The sequence below is a fragment of the Nannospalax galili genome, unplaced genomic scaffold (genome assembly GCF_000622305.1).
Source record: "Nannospalax galili isolate Female #2095 unplaced genomic scaffold, S.galili_v1.0 scaffold368, whole genome shotgun sequence".
NCBI lineage: Eukaryota > Metazoa > Chordata > Mammalia > Rodentia > Spalacidae > Nannospalax > Nannospalax galili.
The window spans coordinates 223,978-249,727 of record NW_008359963.1 but is presented as its reverse complement, the minus strand read 5'-3'; the positions used below and the strand labels follow the sequence as shown (position 1 = coordinate 249,727).

At 38.8% G+C, this 25,750-nt stretch overlaps 1 protein-coding gene across 1 annotated transcript in view; it reads left to right on the top strand.

Annotated features, from left to right (window-relative positions):
* The window catches only part of Wdr26 (WD repeat domain 26), a 47,959-nt gene extending 27,486 nt beyond the window's left edge, over positions 1 to 20,473 (top strand). The window contains exons 8-14 of the mRNA XM_008823717.3: positions 283 to 423; positions 5,559 to 5,678; positions 7,799 to 7,944; positions 8,223 to 8,301; positions 9,150 to 9,279; positions 12,826 to 13,011; positions 15,891 to 20,473. Of these exons, the coding sequence (XP_008821939.1) occupies positions 283 to 423; positions 5,559 to 5,678; positions 7,799 to 7,944; positions 8,223 to 8,301; positions 9,150 to 9,279; positions 12,826 to 13,011; positions 15,891 to 15,916 (828 nt within the window). The 3' untranslated portion in view covers positions 15,917 to 20,473. The remainder of the gene's footprint in view (positions 1 to 282; positions 424 to 5,558; positions 5,679 to 7,798; positions 7,945 to 8,222; positions 8,302 to 9,149; positions 9,280 to 12,825; positions 13,012 to 15,890) is intronic.
* The last annotated feature ends 5,277 nt before the right edge of the window (positions 20,474 to 25,750 follow it).

Below are 25,750 nucleotides of genomic sequence, written 5' to 3'. Positions count from 1 at the left end.
ATAGCTTTTATGTCCATCTATTCTCAGTTCCCTTCGAAGTTTTCTAAGGACAATTCTGTGGCATCTTCATGTCTCTGGAGTATACCATGTCTTTTGTATAGTAGACTTTTTTTTAGATGTGAACAAATCTCTGAAAAAAGCTGATTAAGCTTCAGCTGAATTGGTATGAAAACTTCCCAGACTAAATGATAATAGCAAAGCACATCTTTATACTTAAATTCTTGTTCTAGAAAATAGTAACTTTTAGGACAGGAGTTAACGAAGTTGTCTCTTTTCTTCTAGGACACACATCTGCTAAAACTGCTTAAAACATTAGAAGGACATGCATATGGTGTTTCTTATATTGCATGGAGTCCAGATGACAACTATCTTGTTGCTTGTGGCCCAGATGACTGCTCTGAGCTTTGGCTTTGGAATGTACAAGTGAGCGAGTTCCGTCCTTGGTCTATTTAGGTTTAAGTGTAGGGTACTCATAACACGTTTATTTTTTAGAACTGTTTTTTTTTTAATTTATACAATAGAGCCATTCAACTTAAATCACCTTAGTATTTCTCTGATAAGTGATAGTCTTCACATAGAACCCAGGGTCTGGGTTTGTAATTTTAAACATATGTTGAATAATGATTTCTGAAAGACTGGTTGGGATCAGTAAGCATTTCCAGCATGTTTTGCTTTGTTCTGTGGAATTTATACTATTGTAGTGCCTCATAAATGATTTTAGAGTTATATTGTTATCATCATTGTACATGAAACTTAACCTTTCAAGTGTAAAATAATCAGTGTTAAGTAAAATTTCACATTCTGATGATGAATGTATCATCACCTCAACCCACATTTACTATTTTGAGCTACTTAGTATAAGTAAATGTCCTAAGCACTTTTATTAGGGGTATTTTTACTGTTTCTAACTGAAAACTTGAACTTTAGAAAAGTTCAATATTAGGTTCCCTCCATTATTTACATGTTTTTAGAGCCTCTGTTTTAAACCTTAAATTCTCAGCAGAGGATATGATCGATCATCTATGCTTTGAGTATAAAAGTAAAACTTAAAGCCTGGTGTGGAAGCACACACTTTTAAAATTCTAGTACTTTGGAATTTTAAGACCCCATCTCAAAAAGACCAAAAAAAAGTAAAACTTGGTAGGATGGGGTAAAAGTTCCAGGTAATGTTGATACAAAAGTAACAATAAAACACACAGATGACTCAAGTAGTAACAGGGAGGACAAGCACAACAAAATGAATGTTAAGATGTAACTGCAAGTGAAACTCAGAACTTCATAATGTTATTGTAGTAAGATTTCCATACTGCTCATTCATTTCCCCTTTATTTTTGTTTTGGTTTGGTTTTTGGTTTTTCTTTGTAGCCCCAGCTGTTCTGAACTCACTGGCCTTGAACTCACAGATCTACCCACTTCTGCCTCTCAAGTGCTGGGACTAAAGTCATGTGCCACCACTCCCAGGTCATTTCCTTTTTTAAAAAAAATTATATGTGTATGAGTGTATTGCTGCATGTATGTAAGTGCACCCCTGTCATACAGTGCCCATTGGATCCCCTGGAACTGTGTTGTTAGCCACTGTGCTAGGAACCAAACCCTGGTCTTCTGCAAGAAGAGCCAGAGCTGTTAACTGCAGAGCCATCTCTCCAGCCCCCTTACTTCCTTTTTCTTAACCTCAGCTTTTTATTGAGAATTTTCAAACATTTAAAAAAAAAAAATTTAATAGCACATCACTTTTCTTGATAGTTTAAAATTATAAAACAATTCCATAAAAACAAAAAAGACAATTCCAAGAAGTCATGGAGCATGAAACTGTAGCAGTTAAGTCATCTCTTTGTTAATGTGTTATATAAAAAATAACGTATATAAGAACTAAATATTCCCTTAAGCTACAGTACACCTGCAGGACTGAAAAGTGAATAAAAATAATTACAGATGGGTATGATTTTTGTATGCCTGTAGTCCCAGTACTCAACAGACTAAGGCAGTAGGATCTCAAGTTCAAGTCTGCCATGGTGACATAGTGAGAGCCTTTCACCAGTAATCAGAAAACTAAGAGTATTCCATCTTTAAAACTCTATACCGTTTTCCACCTTTTCCTAAAAAAAAAGAAAAGTTTAAAATAGAGTGTTTGGGGAATAACTTCTTTATTACTAGGGGAAGTTTGCTGTTTAAAGACAGAAGAGTAAAACAGAGTTCCTTCAGAGAGCCTCTTTTCTAGTTTTTCATTCAGTTTTTCTTGGTTACTCTTACTCTGCCTAAGAGTAAAAATAAATTCATTTTTTTGAGGGGCCAGAAAGATGACTTAGCAGTTAAGTTAGTTCTCAGCACCTAGGCAGCTCACAGCTACCTGTGACTCCAGCTCCAAGGAATCCAACATCCTCTTCTGGCCTCTTTGAATATCTTTATTCACATGCACACACACACATATACATATTATTAAAAATAAAATCTTAATAAGCCAGGCGTCATGGCTCACACCTTTAATCCCAGCACTTAGGAGGCAGAGGCAGGCTGATTTCTGTGACTTTGAGGCCAGACTGGTCTACATAGCAAGTTCCAGGCCAGCTGAGGCTACAGGGAGACCCTGTCTCAAAGACCAAAAAACAAAAGATCTTAATAACAAACAAAGTAGAACCAGATACAGTGATTCATATTTGTAATCCATTCAGCCCTTGGGAAGCTGAGGCATCAAGATTACTGTGAGATTGAGGAGAGTCCCCACCTGAACTACATAGTGAGTAGCCAGCCTGGGCAGTAGAGTGAGACCTTGTCTCAAACAAAGCAAAACAGAAAAATTAAAAAAATAATATAGCCATAATAGCTGCAAGTGATACTGCATACCTGTAGTCCTGTTACTTGGGAAGTGGAGGCAGGAGTTCAGAGTCATCCTCAGTTACCGAGGAAGTTGGAGAACAGCCTGCTTTTAAAAAAAGAGGCAGGCGGGAGAGATGACTCAGCGGTTAAGAACACTGGCTGTTCTTGGAGAAGACCCAGGTTCTAATCCCAGCACCCACCTGGCAGCCAACAGTTGTCCATAACTCCAGTTCCAGGGGATCTGACAGCCTCTTCTGTCCTCCTCAGGCATTGCATGACACAGGTGTACTTACCTACATGCAGGCATAGTATAATGATGACTTGTGTGCTCACTACCCTAGATCTGAGCATTTTTACTAATATGTGTGATATTTGGGACTGGAGAGATGGCTTAACTGTTAAGAGCACTTGCTGTTCTTTCAGAGGACCTAAGTTAGTTCTAAGCACCCATGTCAGGAGACCACAATTGCCTATAACTCTAGGTCTAGAGGATCTGATACACATAAATATATATGCATATATACGTACATATCCAGGTCCAAAATACTTGAAAGATTTTTCTGTTTTTGGTCTTTTTTTTTTTTTTTTTTTTTTTGAGACAGGTTCTCCCTATAGCCCCAGCTGGCCTGGAACTCACTAAGTAGACCAGGCTGACCTTGAACTCAATGAGATCCTCCTGCCTCTGCCTCCTGAGTGCTGGAATTAAAGGTATATGCCACCACACCCAGCAATTACAAATGTTTTATCCCTAAATATTCAATACCTATCTTCTCAAAAATAACATTCTCCTACATAGCATTATTGTATCTGAGGACATTATTTTCTAACCAAAACCCCAGGTGTCTTTTGATGATATTTGTATCAAGCTAGCAATTAACCACTGTTGTGTTGGTGACCAGGTTCAAAGAGATGGCAAAGCACCAAAGAAAATACATAACTTTATAATAAAACAAAGATTAAGGTGAATCTGACTTTAAAAGACAGATTATTGTTAAAGCTTCTTTTTCTTCTTCAATGGAAGGTGTTTACCACCTTAACAGGGATTTGGTGACATTAAACCACATTTACATAACTTACTGTCATCACTTAATTGGCCTTGACTTGTTCTAAAAGAATGGTCTTTTAGTCAGTTTTCAAACTATTCCTTTGTGTTTTTAGATAGGTTTCTAATCCAATGGCCTCATACACTTACTGTCCTGAGCATAATGGAAGGAATAGACATTTCTCCCCTCAGATCTTACTATGTTAACATGTGACTAGAAAACACCCAAGATTTAGCTGTTACTTGTATTTGTATTTATCTAAACTTTTTTTTTTATCTTTTATTTTTTGTCATTTTGAGACAGGGTCTCCCTGTAACACCAGCTGGCCTGGAACTCACTGTGTAGACCAGGCTGGCCTTGAACAGATAGCCACCTGTCTCTGCCTCCTGAGTGCTGGGATTAAAGTCATGTGCCACCATGCCTAGCATTTAGAACCTTTTAACAGTTTACAAGGTCCAGAAACCAAAAAGATCATTAAATTGGGTGAGAAGAGTGACTAATTTGGGGGAAAGTTTATGCTGAATTGTTTAATTTTTGTTTCTGTCATGTAAGGAAAACATCTGGTTATCTGTTTTGTGCCTCTTGTGCCTTAATTACTTGGCCCCAGTTCCTAATCATACCCTTTGTTTTCACTCTTTTATTTTTACTTTTGCTTAACCCATTTCTCAGGAAAATTATGCCCATGTACTTTTTATTATACCAAGGGCACCTATTATCTCTCAGATCCTGTTTCTAATCCCAGAACAAAATGGAACCAAGACTAGATTAAATGGTATGTGTGAAGTCTTAGTTGAATAACTTAGAAAATGTAACTAGAGGCTATCTAGTTATCTATAACCAGTAAGTACACTGGCTTAGTTGGAAACACTGTGAAGTGGCTGTGCTAAACAGCACAGAGCTCTTCTTTCTTTGTACTGCTTTATTTTATTTTGGTCATTTTGAGACAGGGCCTCCCTGTAGCCCCAGCTGGCATGGAATTCACAGAGCTCCACCTGTTTCTGCCCCTGGAGTGCTGGAAGTAAAGGTGTGCACCACCATGCCCATCTACTCTTTGTACTGTTTTTAATTGAAATAAGGTTACATATAGAGAAAAGTAATCCTTTCTCTTTTCCCAGCTTCCCAGCCATATTGTGAACATTTGAACATTGAAATTTAGAATAATTAAATCACCCTTTGCATATTTTAAGGGCATAGTTTTAGTACCTATTAATCATATTCTTAAAGAATTGCTAATTGCATTCACTGTAGTTTTAGGATAAAATTTATACAGAATTTTGGACTGGGATGGACGCTCAGAAGGATTAGGTATGTAGCTTTGGGATTTTTATTTTCTTGATGAGAATTACATGCTAGCTTTAGTTTATGACTAATTCTTTAAGATGAAAATTTATTGAAGTTTATCATATCTATTGAATTTTTCCTTCTGAGTGCTGTCGTCCCTTTTTATTGGGAAAGGCCAGTTTAAACAATTCATTTCACTGAAAAGGGGAATACATACTAACTAGATATTCCAGCTACCTACTTACCTACCTATCTGCTTTGCTGTCTTTTCTCCTCCCCCTCCTCCTTCTCCTTTCTCCTCCCTTTTCTTCCTGTCTTCCTTCTGTTTGCATCCCTATTCTTTTCCTTTTTTTTTTTTTAAACATACTCCCCTTAGAGAGGAATCTGGAATGTCTTACCTATGGTTTTATTTCCTTATAGACGGGAGAATTAAGAACAAAAATGAGTCAGTCTCATGAAGACAGTTTGACTAGTGTGGCATGGAATCCAGATGGGAAACGCTTTGTGACTGGAGGTCAGCGTGGGCAGTTCTATCAGTGTGTGAGTATTGGGTGCTTCTTAACAGTGACTACTTATTTTAAGGGCTGGGGAGATGGCTCATTGGGAAAAGATGCCAAGTCTGACAGCAAGAGTTCTGTCCCTGGAATCCACATGGTAGAAGGATAAAACCAACTCTTCCAAATTGTCCTCACTTCTGTACGGGCCCACACATACACATATTAGTAAATAGATGAAAAAATAAAATAACTTTAGTTTTTAAAAATAAAGATTCCTTTAAAAAATACTATATCATAAGCCAGGCATGTTGTTGTACCCCTTTAACCCCAGCACTCAGGAGGCAGAGGCAGGTGGATCTCTGTGAGTTCAAGGCCAGCCTGGTCTACATAGTGAGTTCCAGGCTAGCTGCAAATACAGAGCGCCCTGTCTCAATGAAAAAAAAAAAAAAGGGGGGGTGTATTTATGTGTATGCGTATATTGGCCGTGTGTGGGTAAGTGCATCTGTGTCATGCAGTGCCCACGGAGGACAGAAGAGGCTGTTGGATCCCATGGAACTGGAGTTACAAAGAGTTACTAGCTACGATGTGGGTGCTGGGATTCGAACCCGGGTCTTCTGCAAGAACAACCAGTGTTCTTTACTGCTGAGCCATCTCCAGCCCCCAGAAACTTGGTTCTTATATACAAGTTTTATAGGAATGACAGATACAGCATTTAATTTTGGGGGGAGTTTAGCTTTTATAAGAAAAACATTGCTACCCAGGTACAGTGACTTGTACTTTTAATCCCTGTGCTTAGGAAGCTGAAGCAAGAGGATTGCCAAGAGTTTAAGACTAGCGTGGGCTGTATATAGTAAGTTGGATGCTAACCTGCACTACAGAGATGAGACCCTGTCTCAAGAAGCAGACAAAAAATGTTGTGGGGCTAGGGATATAGCTTAGTTGGTAGACTGCCTAGTATATCCATAATACCTTGGGTTTGATCCCTAGCACCTTGTAAAACTGGGCAAGGTAGCACCACCTATAGTTCTAGCAATGGGAGATGGAGGCAGTGTGATCTATAATTTGAAGTCAGCCTTAGCTTACATACACAACCAGCCTGAGATACATGAGACCCTGTCTGAAAAAACAGGAACCACAACAACAAAAATTGAGTGCTGAATTTCATGTATAATTTGTGAGTAGAAATATTTGAGGAATGAAAGTGATGCATGCTGGGGTTGGAGAGATGGCTCAGCGGTTAAGAGAATATACTGCTTTTCCAGAGGACCCAACTTCAGTTCCCAGCATACACATTAGGCAGCTTACAACCTGCTAACTTTAGCTTCAGAGGCTCTGATGCCCCCTTCCAAATGTCCTTACTAGTCTAGGTTCCGTATGTCTTATCACTGCCTCACATAGTTCTCAGAGGTGCTTTCCAATTTATTTAGTTTAATTTTTTTCCATCATTGCATCACTTTGAATAGATCTCTATTCAAATAAGCCATCTGTGCTTGACCTTTATGGAATAAAACAGATTTTAATAGTTTATGCAGCACGCTTCTTTTCTTCTCGGTAGGTCACTTAATATACTGCAAATGCAGCTTGCTAGCAGTAACAAGTATATCACCCTAAATAAACCATTGTTAGGTCACCACTTAATACTAAGATGACTTGAAACTCATGGAATTCATTGCTGTATTACCTCTAGCTATGAGTCATTCTTTTTTATTTTAATTTTTTAATTTTTATTATTTTTATTTTATGTGTATGTGTGTATTGCCTGCATGTAGGTAAGTGCACCTGTGTCATGCAGTGCTCGCGGTGGTCAGAAGAGGCTGTCGGATCCCCTGGGACTGGAGTTACAGACAGTTGTTAGCTGCCATGTGGGTGCTGGGATTCGAACCCAGGTCTTATGCAAGAACAACCAGTGTTCTTAATCGCTGAGCCATCTCTCCAGCCCCCCAGCTCATTAATTCTTAATTCTTTTTTTCATATCATGATTTTGCATGTTACAGCACAGACCCGGTACAGACCTCTATTCAAATTCTCATGGTTAAAATACTTCTAGAGTAGTTTGGCCGAGATCATTCTTGAGGGAGGAAATGCTTTTTCCATAAGACATTGCAGGAATTTCTTGCAGGTCTATGCTTTCTGAATTGTTTGTTTGTTTCGTTTTTTGCTCAGGACCTGGATGGAAATCTCTTGGACTCCTGGGAGGGGGTGAGAGTGCAGTGCCTATGGTGCTTGAGTGATGGGAAGACTGTGCTGGCTTCTGACACACACCAGCGAATTCGGGGTTACAACTTTGAGGACCTTACAGACAGGAACATGTAACTATTTTTTTTTTTTTTATTTCCATTAAAAAATGGTCTGATATGTATACCAAATGTGTATATAGCAGGGCTTTTTCAGAAAAGCAATTTTTTGTTTGTTTGGCTTTGATTGGTAATTTGGATTGATGATTAAGTGTTACTTAATCACTGACTCATTCTTTTTAATTGACATATAGTATATAAGGTACAGTTACCATATTTGAGGTCCATTTCATAGTTGAATAATTTGAAATTCTTGACTCTTGTTGCTTCTGACATATTATTTCTGATTACAGAGTACAAGAAGATCATCCTATTATGTCTTTTACTATTTCAAAAAATGGCCGATTAGCTTTGTTAAATGTAGCAACTCAGGTATGTTTATTGCAAATTTCAGAAAAAAATTAGCTTAGTAAAAAATTTAATTTTGTTTTTAGTATATGTGTTAGATATTTCTGGGTTTTTTTTGTTTTTGTTTTTGTTTTTTTGTCTTTTTGAGACAGGGTCTCCCTGTAGCCCCAGCTGTCCTGGAACTCACTATGTAGACCAGGCTGGCCTTGAACTCACAGAGATCCGCCTGCCTCTGCCTCCCAAGTGCTGGGACCAAGTGCTGGGATTAAAGGCATGCGCCCGGCTTTATTTTTAAATTTTTTATTGCATGCATTTGAAGGATAAATGTGTATAATCATAAATTTATTGAAATTCTGATTTTACACAAATAAAAAATGAAAATGGGGGCTGGAGAGATGATTCAGTGGTTAAGAGTATGTACTGCTCTTCCAGGGGACCTGAGTTTGATTCCTAGCACCCACGGAAGCTCACAGCAGACTGGAACTCCAGCACTGCACTCTCGTGCACAAACCCACACACAGACACACATATACACCTAATTTAAAAAATATTTTTTAGAAAAAGAAAATAAATGTTCTACCCAGCAAAGGGATATTCACAGATTATTTTTCAAAATTATATTGATACTGTGCTGGTGGTGCATGCCTTTAATTCTTGCAGTTGGGAGGCAGAGGCATATGAATTTCTGAACTCAAGACCAGCCTGGGGCTATGTAGTGAGAACCTGTTTGCAAAAAAAATTCTGTTCAGCTGGGCGTTTAAGTACATGCCTGTACTTCAAGCAGTTGGGAGGGAGGCTCTGTGAGGTCCAGGCCAGATTGGAGTATCCAGTAAGACTTTTGGAAAAAAAACTCTATTCTCTTTTGCCCACAGGGAGTTCATTTATGGGACTTGCAAGACAGAGTTTTAGTAAGAAAGTATCAAGGTGTTACACAAGGGTTTTATACAATTCATTCATGTTTTGGAGGCCATAATGAAGATTTCATCGCAAGTGGCAGTGAAGGTAAAGTGTTCCTGTCACTATTGGTTCCCATAGATGAGTTTAAAGTTCTATAATTCTCTTTCAATTTATCAAAGTAGCCATTTCTAAGTGAATTTAAGACATACTACATTTATTTTCTAATGTGTGTTAGTGTTTTGCCAATATGTATGTATATATAATGCCCACACAAGCCAAAAGAGGGCATTGGATCCCCTGGAACTGGAGTTAGTTGTTAGCTGCTGCTTGAGTGCTGGGAACTGAATGAGGCTCCTCTGCAAGGGCAGCCCATGCTCTTAACTGCTGATCCATCTCTCCAGCCATATATTAATTAATTTTGCGATGGGCTTATCCAGTAAATTGTTAATTTTCCTTTTTGTTTGTTTTCCTTTTGTGGTCCATGTGGAACCCAGGACCTTCCACATGCTAGACAGTTCCCCTTACCAACCTGTGGTCCTGTTGTTATCATTTTCGAAGTGTTTGTTGTATGAATCAAACCAGAATTTAGTTAAAGGATTAAAGAATTTAAAGGGTTTTTTTTTCATGGCAGTGATAATTTTTAAAAGTTGGTAATATCTAAAAAGTTAATTATGAGTTTTCCCATGTTTCAAGGGAATCATTTCTTTAGTAACTATGAGAAAAGTTTAGTTTGATCATTCTTATGGTTTCAGTAAAGCTGAATAAACACAACTGTCTCTTTAACTGAACATGGTCTCCAGGTTAAAAGCATCTATATTCTAAGCAGGCACGTGCCTATGCAGTCTAATTTAAAATCTGAAATGTTTAAACAATATATACACAGATAGGTAAGGTAGTGTTAAAATTTACTACACTTTTTAAGGTGATTGAAATATAATTATTCCTGGCAGATTATGAAAGCTATTCAAGGTATTTTTCTGTAGTGCCCACACTACTGTTCTTCCAGCTGCTGTAGCAGTTAGATTATTTAAATCACTTTGAAATAGAAATAATTTTATAAGATAGAGCAAAGTAATAGATTATGTTAGCAAAAACTTTAGTTGCTGGGCATGGTGGCACATGCCTTCAATCCCTACAGTCAAGAGACAAAGGCAGGTAAATCTCTGTGATTTCCGCACATAGTCTGACCCTGTTCCCCTCCCCAAAACCCCAACAAAATTAAAAACAAAATGAAAAACCTTTAGGTTCTGTTTCATTTGTATGGTGTTAATCATCCCAATTTGACAACAAAGGAAAAAAAAGGGATCATTAAATGGCACATGAGTGTTTTCTTTTTTAATAATAAGATATATTTAAGAACAGGGACCTAGAGACATTTAGTAACTTAGATTTTTAACATCAAGCTTAGGGATTTATTTCCTTCCTTCACAGACAAGATTGGGAAAAGAGTGGTGTTTTGGGTAACAGTTGTGAATAAATTCACTTCTTTGTTAAATTGGATTCTTGGGTGTTTTATCAGGCTGTTTTCCTCCATGTTCATTGGTTTCTAATTGACCTAACTACATTACCCTTTGACCTTTTAGTTCCTTCCTATTCTAAGACCTCCTCCTAGTCCTGCTGCTGCTACTGCTTTTTCTTCCCTTTCCTTTTTTTCCTCTTTTGAGGCAGGGTTTTACTTTGTAGCCCTTGCTGGCCTAGAACTTGTCAGGTAGACCAGGGTTGCAGAGATCCACCTGCCTAACGTCCTGGGCTAACAGCATGTGCTCTGTGCCCAGCCAGTCCTGCTTTTTTAAAGGTTTCCCCCCAGCCCTTAATTATTATGCCTTATATTTCTCTATAACTCTGCCTAAAAATAGGTACCTTACAGGTACTTAAAAATATAAATGGCGGGGCTGAGAGATGGCTCAGCGGTTAAGAACACTCGTTCTTGCAGAAGACCCAGGTTCAAATCCCAGCACCCACATGGGAGCTAACAACTTCCCAAAACTCCAGTTCCAGGGGATCCGACAGCTTCTTCTGTCCTCCGAGGGCATTACACATCATGGGTGCACTTATCTACATGCAGGCAATACACTCATACACATAAAAAATAAAATATTTTTTATATATCTATATTGCAAGCTAGGTGTGGTGGTACATGCCTTTAGTCCCAGCATCAGGAGGCCAGAGGCAGGTGAATCTCTGTGAGTTCAAGGCCAGTTTGGTCTACGTAGTGAGTTTCAGGCCATTTGGGGCTATAGGGAGACCATGTCTCAAAAAGACCCTATATATATATGGCTACCATTGCCCCATGTGATAACAATTTTAAGCCCAAACTAAAAAGCAAACCTGATAAATGATTAAGTTAAACACATTATTATGTGTATGACTAAATAATGGTTTCAGTTTCTCCTCCCACTATATGAGTATTTCAGTTGGCATTCACACTTTTCAAACTTACGTTCTTTCTGGCATGAAACAAAACTAGTGTGCCCTTCTAATTTTCTTTGAATTTCAGTTTACATAGATTGTTTTCCACAATAAAGCATTCAGTTCTTTAATTACTTTTGCTTCATATAAACACCTACCAAAAAGATGTGGAAGAAACCAGGGTACATTCTCTTAAAGTTTTCTGTCTTGGCAGCACACCCACTTTGAATTTCTGCATTGATCCCTTGGTTGACCAATAGATTGTCAGATGAAACACATTTCTCATCCTGTAGTTCTGCTACTAGAATAGAATCATCACTTCCCCGTGCTTAATCTCTTCATAGGAATAGTAGGTGTTTACTCTTTCCAGAACATTTTCTCTATACACAAATGTATTTAATCCACATAACAAGAAGAGGTAACTGTCTCTGTTTACAGATGGAAGAGTTGCAAGAATGAGGCTAGTCAGTGACGAAGGATCTGTTCTTGGGTGTTACTGACTCCACAGCCCATCTTTTCAACTGCTGCTCTGTATTGTTTTATGATTAGCTTATCACAAAAACTAAACTGTGTTGGAGTTGGTTTTATAGTCACTTTATAAGATTATAGTCTTCCAGAAAGCTACATAAAAGACACAGGTATGAGATGGTTGTCTAAATACTCTAGTAATGTCTGAGCAGGGCTTCTTGGAAGTGATTCATAACAGGAGTTTACTAGCTGTAGACCATAAGCAGATGGCTTAACTAACTTTTAGATACTTGAGTCACTACCATCATCTGTACAGCATAGAAGAAACATAATACCCACCTCATGGGCTGAAGATAAAATGATACACATAAAGTACTTAGTGCTTTGTATGCTCCAAATAAAGGTTTAACTATTGCTATTTTTCAGGTTGGATAACTTGCTTTTCTGTCACCTCACATTTCAGTGGGATTGATCATCATTTCTGGATTAGTTGATGTTCAAATACCTTGATTGTAATTATTGTAATTATTGATTAGTCTTACATGGACTATTGCAGTTAGACATTTTTGGGACTTGAGAGCCAATCACCTTAAACAGCAAAAAAAATTGTATTAATACAACTTTATATAAAATTATTAAACTGTTCATATTTTATTTGTTCTTTTAGTTCCAGTAATAACCATCTTCTGTGTGTAGTAAATGATATTTATGGTTAGTGATTTTTGTTACTATAACACAGCTCCCTAACTTTTCTCTGAATTGCTGTACATTCAGATCACAAGGTTTACATCTGGCACAAACGTAGCGAACTGCCAATTGCGGAGCTGACAGGGCACACACGCACAGTGAATTGTGTGAGCTGGAACCCACAGATTCCATCCATGATGGCCAGTGCCTCAGATGATGGCACTGTTAGAATATGGGGACCAGCACCTTTTATAGACCACCAGAATATTGAAGGTAAGACCATTACAGCACTTGTTTTTTTCAGATGAAACATTTCTCTTGGAAGTTACAGTACTTTAAAGTAGTAATTGAAATTTGGAGTATGACTTAGTTTCTTATATTCCATCTGTCTCACTTCAAAGAAAGAATTTAAAAAATCTAAGGTCTAGTAGACTCTGTTATCTTTGGGAGGAGATAGTGAAGCCTGGAATATACTACCTCATTTGCATCCAGTTAGCTACAGTACTATCACCTTAAAAATCCTGGGTTCTGAGATGGATCAGTGGTTAAGTGCTTGCCACGCAGGCAATGAAGACTTGAATTTGGATCCCCGGGACTCACATAATTCTTGATACAGTAGCGTAATTCTGTAAATCCTGTGCTCTTGTGGCATGTAGGAGGTGGAGATAGAATTCCCAGAAGCTGTCAGGCCAGCTAGTTTGTCATATGCAACAGAGAACAAGAGGGACTTGGTCTCAAGGTGGAAGTCAAGACTTGACACCCAAGTTTGACCTCTGACCTCCACATCTCAGCAATCACATGCACACATTCTTGTGCATGCATACACACACACACACACACACACACACACACACACACAGACACAGACACACAGAAATCTTATTAAAAATGTTGCTTCATGAGGCTGGAGAGATGGCTCAGTGAATAAGAACACTTGCTGCTCTTCCAAAGGACCTGGGTTTAGTTCCCAGCACCCACATGATGGCTCACAACTGCCTGTAACACAATTTCTGGGATCTGATGCCTTCTTCTGGCCTCTGCAAGTTCCTGCCACACATGTGGTATACTTAGATACATGAAGGTAAATACTTAAAAAAAAATAAATTTTTTAAATGTTTCATTGTGCTATATAAATGTAGTATTGCATGAATCATTTTTTTTAAATACTTTATTTTTATTTTATGTGTATGGGTGTTATGCCTGCATGTAGATAAGTGCACCCATGTTGTGCAGTGCCCGCAGAAGAGGCTGACTGTTGGATCCCCTGGAACTGGAGTCACTGACAGTTAGCTGCCATGTGGGTGCTAGGATTCGAACCCATGTCTTCTGCAAGAACAGTCAGTATTCTTAACCGCTGAGCCATCTCTCTAGCCCCATGACTCATTTTATATATGTGAGAACTAATTAAAATATAGAATTTGAGAAACAACTTCAGTATGGGTTTTCTTGGTGGGGGGGTTCTTTTTGTGAGGCAGGATCTCCCCATAGCCCCAGCTGACCTGGAACTCGCCATGTAGATCAGACTGGCCTTGAACTCGGAGATCACCTGCCTTTGCCTTCTGAGTGCTGGGATTAAAGGCGTGTGCCACCATGCCTGGCTCATTGAAGTCTTTTATATATTCTCTTTACCTTTAATCTAAAATTCTTATAGTCTTGTAGAAGAAACTTTTTTTTTTAATTTATAGGTGTAAGGAACTCAAAATATGGCAGAGGAAATTAACTGGTTGAGTGCTGACATTTTTTTCAAATCTATTTTTTTCCACTACTTTGATACTTAATAGATGAAAAAAATAAAGCTAACAGATAAGGACAAATGCTTAATTAAACGTAAAGTCAGTACTAGAGAATAAAAGTAGTAGGAAATTTTACATAAATAGCTTTTTCCAGAGCCAGGCGTGGTGGCGCATGCCAGTAGTCCCAGCACTTGGGAGGCAGAGGCAGATGGATCTCTTGTGAGTTCAAGGCCAGCCTGGTCTACATAGTTCTTCTGGGACAGCTGGGGCTATAGGGAGACCCTGCTTCAAAAAGACCAAAAAAAAAAAAGCTTTTTCCAAAGAGAACATGTAAAAATGTTTGGTTTATTTACAAAATAAAATTCACCTAGAAACAGGTTGTTCTGTTCAGTGTCTTCCACCTAAATTTTTTTTTTTTTTTAAGATTTAATTTTCATTTAAGATTTAATTTTTTTTCCTGGGTGCCCAAGCCACCTAAGGGTGCTAGGAACCAAACTCTAGTCCTCTGCAAGAGCAACAAGTACTTCTAACTGCAGCACCAACTAAGAGTTCCAATTAATGATTCTCACTAGAAAGGAGTTTACTTTTTTAAAGCACAGTTGGAAGAGTAAAAAAGAAAGAAGAATATTTGAATCAAAATTTAAGAATACTGTATAAAGTTGCATGCATGTGAAGGTCAAGGAACAATTTACAAGAGTTCGTTCTTTCCTTCTACCGTATGGGTTCTGGGGATTGAACTCAGGTCTTCAGGCTTGGCGGCAAGTGCCTTTACCTGCAGGAACATCCTGTCAGTCCAACAGTTCTTATTTTAAAAGAGTAGTTGCTAATCTTTCATAATGGGTTGCAGAACTCGTTGGGAGTGAGGATGTGATTGCAGTGGATAGTGAAAAATGGTTTAAAATTTGTATATTGATGGTTATGTGATGTGCGAATATAGTAAAGCTATTGAACATTTTAAAGAGATGCATTTTATGGCATGTGAATTGTGTATTATATAAAGCTCATACATAACACCCCTCCTACATGGAGCTGGGTGATACTATAGACTTTCAAATTAAGCAACTGAAAGAAGTAATAGTGAGAATCTGCAGCTCTACTTGGCAGATTTTTTTCTTTGATCTTTTTGTTGTAAACCATCAAAGACTTTTATGGATGTATTTCAAGGTGAATTTTAAAAAATAGGAAATTCTAATGTAATTCATTCTTTTTCTCTATTCAAAAAAATTCAAGTTTACAACCTAAGAAATCAGACATACTCTTTTAATGACTATTAAAAGTCATTAAAAGTATGAAAGTACTGAGAATTTTCTTTAATTGTTGCTATATTCTGTAATGCTCTGGTGCTGATTTTGAACTTTCTAATGGTATCTTTTTTCTTCCTCTTTCTCCCTGTGCATGGCTCATCTTGTCTTCATTCAGAGGAATGCAGTAGCATGGATAGTTGATGGCGAATTTGGAGCAGACGACTTCTGTTTAACTTAAAATTAGTCGTATTTTAATGGCTTGGGATTTGGTGCAAACAAACATGATTGATAGCTGGACAGACATGCTCGTCATGAAAAAAGAACCATTTCTGAAGCCCGATTGGGGCCAAACATTTACACCTTGCTTCATAGTAACCAGTCGATGAAGCACATCGTTAGAACGTTGTTGGACACCATGTTGAATTATCCCCCCATCGGTTGTGAAGAACTGTGCTACATTCAGGCTTACCCATTGAACTCAGTATATATATTTTTTTCCCTCCTGCCTTTTTGTCTGGCAGGATACCATTCTTGTTGCTCTTCTGTGTAATGAAGTTTAAATGCTTGTTTGGAAAACTTTATTTAACAGTTTAGAAGGCTTGATAGAAAGAGTGCGTTAGTCTGAAGAGTATACATTGGACAGGAAAGAACTTCCTTCTTTTGTTTCTCCAAATCTTTCCGCCTTATTTAGCTTGAGATCTTTGCAGCTTGGTTCATGGATTCTAGCCTTGCCCGTTGCGCAGTATATACTGATCAGATGATAAACCAGTGAACTATGTCAGAAGCACTCTCAATACTACATTTGACAAAAAGTTTTGTACTTTTCACATAGCTTGTTGCCCCGTAAAAGGGTTAACAGCACAATTTTTTAAAAATAAATTAAGAAGTATTTATAGGATCAAAGTGACTTCATTTGTATACATTTGGAATCTAAACCAGCTTAAAAACAGTTTCCTCTATGACTTAGATATGCAGTGTAACTGCTCCTCTGGAAAACCACATGAAATATGGTCAGAAACAGTTCTTGGAAGGACATTACACAGGAAATTCAGAGAAATACTTTGAAGGTTCCCCCGTTTTGTTTTACTACTGAAGGAACATCAGTACCTGATGTTGAAGAAATTCAAGATTCAAAAGGAGAATTTTAAATAAGCCAACACGAAAGAGAGAGATCAGTCTAGGTTTTCAACAAAGCTTGCTCCAAGTTATTCTTGACTAGGGAAGTCATTTTGGTGTGTTCTAGCAAGAGAGTAGAAATCAGGAGATAGAACCACTTCGGGAATTTATAGTGTAGTTGAGACTTGGAACTCAGCAGGTAACAAACTGGGATTCAGCCTCATTGTCCTTTCTCCTAATTACCTGACATAGGGACACACAATTTAGAGGAGAGCCCTTCTCAGCTTTCAGATGTTGCCATACCAAACCTCATTCAAACTGGTGCTGCGGATTGTCTTTCCCTCTCCCTCCCCTTTTAGTTAAGATTCCTTCATGGAAAAAGACCTAATTTTGAGAATCCTACATTTAACATAAGCCTGATGTTCATGGTCTGTTTAAACTCCCTAACAGCTGAGTATAACAGTCTCCCTTGAAATTCCCTGTTCTTTAGTATAGGATAAATAGGGTGACCACAGCTGTTGAGAAGTGGGGATTACCCCCACACACACAAGATGCTGTTGATGAAAATGATCTTGTACCAAGATGCTCTTGAGGCCTAGCCAAGTTTGTAATAGTCTCACTGTGGTTATGCCTCTTCTGTACCCATGAGGAAGACAGACTTGGACTAGAATTTTTCCTTTGTGAGAGTTCATAGAGAGGGAATGGCAGCAGGGAGAGGGGAAAGTCAGGGAAAGGGAGAAGAAAGAAAAACATTTGGCCTTAAAACTGCATTCTTCCAAAAGCCCATCATAAGAGAAAATGACAGATTGTGGTCAGCAGATTATTTTAGCAAATTGGTATGTAAAAATTTCCTTAAGCTTCATTTTGCAGAGACCACCACTTCAGAGAATCAAAGAATTCCTGTTTTGATACTTAAGTTAAAATAATATGTTACCGTTTATCTGGTACTTCATTTTTTCTTGACTAAAATTTTTACTTTAAGCTTGAATAAAAATTTTCATTGGTAACTGTATATAATTAAGTGGCAACTTCTCTTTACCTCAGTGCAGTTAAACCATATTTTGATTCATGTATACCCTGAAGCCATTAATACAACCCAGTCTACAGTAACATCAAAACAAAAAAGTGGGTATTGCACTCCACAGCTGTTTACAAATTTGGTTACATTGTACTACATGGCACATATGTAATAATCATTCGCTCAGATTTGTGCCCATTCAGGGGTCATTTGGCACTCAGATTCTGCTACTGCACCCAGCTACACTTAGGTCTGATTTTTCACAGTGCTTCTGAAGTACAGTTAAGAAACCCGTTAAGTTAAAAAGTGGAGTAAAAGTGAGGGACATCTTGTAAGAACATAACTCCTGTGAAAATGGAGTAACAGCTATGCAAAAGCGTCTGTGGCAGCTTGGTGAGTTTGGCAGCCAGGTCTGTCCTAACCTGCAGCTTCCTCTTTATACTGGTACTTCACTGTGCCAATTTGTTTCAGCATTTGCCATGTAGAGTGCACTAGAAAAGTGGAAAAGATAGTAAACCTAGGATTTTATGATGCAAGGATGGTAGGATTTTTCTAACCCATAGCTATTAACTGAAAATCTGATAATGCGATAGAGTGTATAATAGGTTTAAGAGTGAAAATTCTATCAAGCCAGCCACAAGATACTAACAAATGTATAAACTGAAAAGTACCAATACTTTTTGCACATAGATCAAAATAGTGGAGAATTTTGGCTCCAACCATCAGGTTAGTAGGCTCAATTCCATGTGCTTAAAAATGTTTTTGTTGTTAATGCATTGATTAAGGGCTAGAGCGAGAATGAAATTAAATGTCTTTTCCCTCTAAGTAATTGCTTATTAATGGTAAAGTGTTGGATTTGGGGATCACTGAGGATGGTGTGTGGGTGGTGGTAGAAGAATTAGAGTGGGAGTTAGTTGGGAGGAATGACAAAGGCTTCAGATTTGGTTTTATATTTTATTAGTATTCATGCGCCAGCATTATTTCTGTTCTTGGCTGGCCAGATAAATATGTTGTAGCCATCCAGGTAAGTAGTGGAAACAGGAAAATTTGCAAATGTTCCCACAAATTAACCCGTTTCATTGGGTGGGAGAACAAAGGAAGTGATTTCCCAAACTATAAGTAATTAAAGTAACTTGCTAGTTGAACAAAAACCAATTTTGTCAATATTTTCCTAGTCTAAATAAAATACAAGTAGTAAGACAGTGAGGTTTATTATTAGGAGTGTTCTGCCTGAAGAGTGGCATTCAATGACATTAATAGAAAATCCTTCTTTCCCACCCCTCCCCATCTTGAAATTTTCTTTTTTAGGATGTTGGTTCCTGCAAACAAGAACTGACCCCTGCCTCCCAGTGGGTAAATAGATCGCACATCTCTTGAAAGGGAACATACCCATGTCAGTTACTTTACAACAGAAGAATGGGGAGGAAAGAAGATATTTGTCTTAATATCCTTTTTATCCCATCTAAAAAGTGAATATTTCTATGGAGTAGTTTTTACATTAATTTCTCATTTAGACTTCAGCAACTCTCCCTTTGTGTTGCTGGCCAAATCAAACCTGATTTAACAACTACTAACTTAAAAAGAGGTGAATTTGCATTTACACTTAGACACTTTGTAAAAACAGGGTGAACTTATTTGAAACTTTCCAGTGTTAAGCTATTGTTATAGTAGCTGCCCTATAGTTGCAAAAATAAAACTAAAAAAAAACGTCCCTTATCTACTAATCCAGATAGCCTGGATTTAATGAAGCTAATAGTTTAAAAGTGTGTGTATGTGTGGGAGAGAATACTTAATTCATAATGTCTTGGGACACAGCTGTTCTAGGCTCTTGTCATTTTTACTGAGAGTTTCAAACGTGCACATGTGAAGTGCCCTCCCTGAGTTTAAGGCTTGGTTAATATTTGTCTATTTTTATAAGAATCAGATTGTGTCCCATCTTTAACTGAGGCATCTTGATTGTCAGGATCAGTGTACTAGAACTGAATCATAACATTTAAGCACTGATGGAAAAAAAGTTACTGGCTCCTTGAAATTGTGTGTGTGTGCGTGCGTGCGTGCGTGCGTGTGTGTGTGTGTGTGTGTGGTGAAGGTAGTAGGGTACACGTGCTTACAAACCAAGCTGTAGAGATCAAGGAAGTGCTTCAGTGTTGATCTCAAGGTTTCTAAGTTGTGGAGAGACATGGCATTGTGGTGGAACTTAGTTAACACTTAGAGCTTTTGGTATGTAATAACTATTTGATATGGACTGATTAAATGTTTCCAGAGGATTGTGTTCTTAAACCTTGGGTTTGTTTGTTTAACTGCCTCTCAGATTATATTTAGTAGCTTAAATTTCTTTGCTTTATTATTTCATAAATATAAAAATTTCAGGTCTCATATTTATTTTCACTTGTTCTACTAATTATTTACAAGACACCTTTTTGTTGACTTTTATTTTATAAACGTGTGGTATATTAAATGTCTTTAAATTTTTGTTTGATTGAAATTACGTTAACTTTGATTTGCTTTACTGGGATTTTTTAAAAATTTTATTTTAAATACACCTTTCCCATGTCAGTGCATAGCACTTACTCAGTCCTTTGTATTCCCTTTCTCTCAATCCAATAAACAGAATGAATAATTAATTCTTGGTGTATTACATCTCCTAGTGTCTGTTCTTCTGAGTATTTAAATAGTGCTGTGCTTATCCATGGTTTGCATATGGTTTGCTGACCTCAGGTTTCTGAATGGAATCCAAACGTTTGCAGGGATGCCTTTTTTTGGGGGGGGGGGGCAGGGGATATGAGTATATTGCCTGCATGTGTGTAAGTGCACCGGTGTTGTGCAATGCCCAGGGAGGTCAGAGGAGAGCATCGGATTCCTCTGGAACTGGAGTTACAGACCCTTATTAGCCGCCATGTGAGTGCTGGGAATCAAACCCAGGTCCTCTGCAAGAGCAGTCAGTGCTCTTAACCACTGACCCATCTCCAGCCCCACCTTTTTTTTTTAAAAAAAAATGTATGAATATTTTGCCTGCATGTATGTAAGTATACTCATGGGTGCAAACTCAGAGGCCAGAAGAGGGTGTTGAATCTCCTTGGGACTGGAGTTGGAGTTAATAGATGATTGCTAGCTGTCATGTTGGGAAATGGACCTGGTCCTCTGCAAAAGCAGCCAGTGCTCTTAACCACTGAGCCATTTCTCCAGCCCCTATAGGGATGTCTTGTATATAAATTGACATTTGGCCACAGTCACCTAGGGCTAGTCTGGGGGCAGTGGATCACCTAGTGCAGCTGTGAGCATATGGTGTTTTGTAGTCCTGTTTATGCATGGCAGAAAGTCATGGTTTGCAGCTTCCTGTTAACAGGCAGGGGAGAAGCTCTTCTTGACGGCACTCCTTTCTAGCTGGGGCTATAGCTCAGTCATAGAGTACTTGCTTAGCATGGGACAGGGCCTAGTTTCAAACCCATTCCCAGTCTTTTCCCCCAAACCTCCACCCAACCATTAAGAGTAGTCAGAGCAAGTGCCAGGCACTATGCTGAGCATTTCATACACATAGCACATACGCTTGCTTCTGAGCAGGAGTTACTGCTCACTTTGTTCAGATGAGACTGAAGCTTAAAGAGAGGTCTGTTAGGGGCTAGAGATACAGCTCAGCAGTTAAGAGCTCTGCTCTTGCAGAGGTCCTGGGTTCAATTCCCAGCACCCACATGACAGCTAGGAACCATCCTTAACTCCAGTTCCAGGGGAATACAAAGCCCTCTTCTGACCTCCACGGCATTGCACGGGTGCATTCACATACATGCAGGCAATACACTCATACACATAAAAATAATACTTTTTTTTAAAAAAGTCTGTTAGATTCCAAAACCTGTGCAAAACCCTTAAATTCAACTGCATGTGAGACTCAACTGGGGGCTTTTTTAAATTGCAGATTTCAAAGCCCATTTCAGCTCTTTAGTCAAAGGGAAAACTCTAGAACCAGCAAGATGACTTAACAGGTAAAGCCCTTGTTCCAAGCCTAACCTGAGTTTGATTATCTAGGAGCTACATGGTGGAGAAAGACCCAACTCTAGAAGTTGTCCTCTGACTTCCATGTGTGTGCCATGGCATGTGACACTCTTCCCCCAGCAAATGTAATTTTGAAAAATTTTAAGGAAAATTAATTTTTTTAACACCTCAGGTAAGTCTCATAGAGTACTTGCTTAGCATGTACTCTACCATCAATCCACTCACTAGTGTTTGACCATCACAAGATCATGCTGCCTAACTCCAGTGACGACAGAAGCAGGTAGACTAATCATAACATTAACTGCACATGTATATCTAATTGGTCGCTGAACAATACTGACAAATTAGCTAATATATTCAGGGTACCTACAGCAGCCCATTCACTATGGATGAGCCACTTGACATTATGGAAATAATCAAGGCAGCTTCATAAGGCAGATACTCAATTTCCATCTCAGAGATGAGGGGAAATGGGTATGAAGCTGAGATAGAAAACACCTCCTGAGCTCACGTTTTTAATCACACCCATACAGTCTTTCCTAGTCTGTTAGGTGACCACCTCAGAAAAAACTTTAAACTTTTTTTTTTTTTGGTTGTGAGCATGAGCCTTTGACAACTCTGCCAGCTTTTTGAGATAGGGATCTTCCTGTAGGCTGACCTCAATCTCGGATCCACCTACCTCTGCCTCCCCCACCACCTCCAGTGCTGGGATAAAAGGTGTGTACCACCATGCCCTGCCTAACTTAAAACCTGTTCAAGATAGTCTTGCTTTCCTGTACAGATTGTAGTTAATTGCTTAGTTCATTAAAATGACACCTGAGATTTCGAGACATTTCTCCACATAATTACAGCAGACTCAAGTTTTGTAGAAGGACTCCTCCATAGCAAGTTTGAATATCTTCAGATTGTTTTCATAAATTATATAGTAATTAAAATGAGTTGGGATCATCGGACATGAATGTAAGTCCTATCACTAGAGTGTCTTCAGACAAGTCTCTTGAGTGTGTCCAGGTCTGTCTGCTCATTTGTGAAAGCAGCTAATAGTTCACTACACTGTGCTGTGAGAATGCAAGCAGAAAGTTACCACTGAAGAGGATAAAAGCAGAATTCAGAATCTCACAGGCACTACACAGCAATTCAGTAATCCAGCTTCTGAAACTAAGATGAGAGAGAACCTCAAAGTTTAGTAGGCATTAACCAAATGTGTAGACCTTGTTTGAGTCATGAGCCACTGGGAAATCAAAGCACTAATAGGATAATAAATAGTATCTAGTCTGACTAGTTGTTACTGAGGCAGGAGGTTTATGAATTGGAACCAGGTCTGAGCTATGTATAACAAGACAAAAACCTAGTTTATGTAAGGTATTGGCACTGTTTTGACACTTAAAATTTTACAGATACAGTGATGTTGAACTTGCTTCAAAGCATGGTGGGTGGGTGGGTAGGTTATAGATTAAGTTGATTGTTGCAGCTGGTAAATAGGAAACTACCAACAAACATGGTTTAGAGCTGCCACTCTCTTCCTGTAGATCTACAAAGGGACTGGAGATATAGCTCAGTAATTTGAGCACTTGCCTAGTTTGTGTGAAGCCTTGAGTTCATTTCCCAGCACAAAAAATAATTGGGGGCCAAGGAAATGGCTCAGCAGGTAAAAGCACTTGCCATGCAATCCTCACAACCTGAGTTTGATCCCCAGAATTCACATAAAAAGCTGGATGTGGTGGCACATATCTGGAATCCCAGCATTCACAAGGCAAGTTGGGAGGCAGAGACAGATCACCTAGAAGCTTGGGCCAGCAGGCCAAGAGTATGCTAACAGCAAAAACTGAACAAAACTGCCTCAACAAAGTGGAAGTAAAAAGAGGCACAAATCTGTCCTCAGACCTCCACGTATCTCCCACATGCATAAACTTTAAATTAGAAAATCTATACACATCTGTATGCTACAGAGGATTTTCCTTGTCCCTCAGGTCTCTTAACTGATGATCGTGGCAGCTAATGTGAACTTCAACTGAGTGAAGTTCAGCCCTATCCAGTGTGTAGAATAGGTAGGCCCTTGTCAGATCCGCTCCTGAGACGGGTTCCGAAAAGCGCCTTCCACAGCTGGATTCGTGTTATATCCTCCTCTCCCTCTGAGAATGAAGCAAACTTTGGGAATGGACATATCTACTTCCCCATTGTGCCAGCCAGCCTCCTGTCCCAAGAGTAGATGGTTTGGTGGGGGACAGTGGATATAAAATGAAGTCAAGTTCCTGATCAGAATTAACATTCTGATTGAACATGGCCCTGGGCAGTGGACGAGGAAGAGATGGCAGGAGAGAGATGGAATCATAGTGTACAATTCAACCTCTGCCAGTGCTGGGGTGTAGCTAGTGGCATGTACAAGGCCCTTGGTTCAATCCCTAGCACTGCAAAATCAAAAACTTAAATCATGCCTTTGTAGTATGTTGACAGAGATTCCTTTAGAAGACAGGATCTTAACATGTTTGGGAGTCCCGTGTGTGTTCAGTTTTGGGTTTTTGAGACAGGTCTTTGTGTTTTGTAGCCCTGGCCTTGAGTGCCCCTGCCTCAGCCTCCTGAGTGCTGGGATTATAGGTGTCCATCTTCATCACTGACTTTTAAATATTTGTTAAAACAACTCACATTTTGACCAGGTTCTAATGTTTAATGGGAACTGATAGATGAAACCCAAGATTGCTCCATCACCAATGTAGCAGCACAGATTCACAGCAAAGGAAGCCACAGCCAAACTTACGCTCTCGGCTAACTGACTGACCTTCTTCCCGCACTCCCTCTTCCCTTCCCAGCCTCAGAGGGGAGCAAAGGCAGCCTTTACCTTTTTCTAAAGAGCAACCTGAATGCAGTACCAAGTTAGCTTTGTGGTTATTACTATCATAGTTACTGTAACTGCAGTTAAGGCTTTGAATAACCCTGTCAGCAAATATCCGGGAAAAGTGGCTTAAATCCAAAGCCTTCACTACAAATCCCTCAAAAACAAGAAGCCATCTTTGAAGAGCCTTGTGGTTTTGCTGCATCATAAGTATTTGAATCTAGGACTGGATATAGTTCAGAGGTTAAGAGCACTAGCAGCTCCTGCAGAGAACATGGGTTTGATTGCCAGCACTGATACAGGCAGCTAACAACCTTTGTAATTCCAGTTCTAGGGGCTCCGTTTGCCCTCTTCTGACCTCTGCAGGCATTTACATGACACAGGTGCACTTAAATGCAGGCAGTCCACTCATACAGATTAAAAAAAAAATTTTTTTTGAGACAAAAACTCAGGTTACTGAATATCTGCATGACAACATACAACTTCAGATTCTCTTTGTAGTACTGAGGACAGAACCTAAGACCTTCCTTATATCAGGCAGTTGCTTTCACCGAGTCATAACCCAGTCTTGTCTATTTCTGCATTATTAGAACAAATTTAGAGTTTAAAGACAATTACACCCAGTACATGATACTTTTATAACTACTTCTGATAAAATATGACTTGTTAGAAAAACTCATTGCAGCAGACTCAAGTCGAGCAAATAAAGCAGTTTCCCTATTTATAAGCCAGGCCTTAGAATACTTCACATTGTTAACTGCTTTACAAAAGGGGCTGGGAGCTTAGCTAGACAGATGGCTCAGCAGTTAAAAGCACTGGCTGCTCTTGCAGAAGACAAAAGTTTGATTCCCAGCACCCACATGGCAGTTAACAACCATCTGTAACTCCGGTTCCAGGGGATTCGACACCCTCTTCTGACCCATCTACATGCAGGCAATATACTCGTACACATAAAATAATTAAAAAAATTTTTTTAAAGATAGTGGGCTTTGATCATGTTGCTCTATTGCTGCTGCTTTGACTTAAAGGATATCAGACATCTTGTTATAAAAGCAATAGAACAACACAATCATATTTGTTA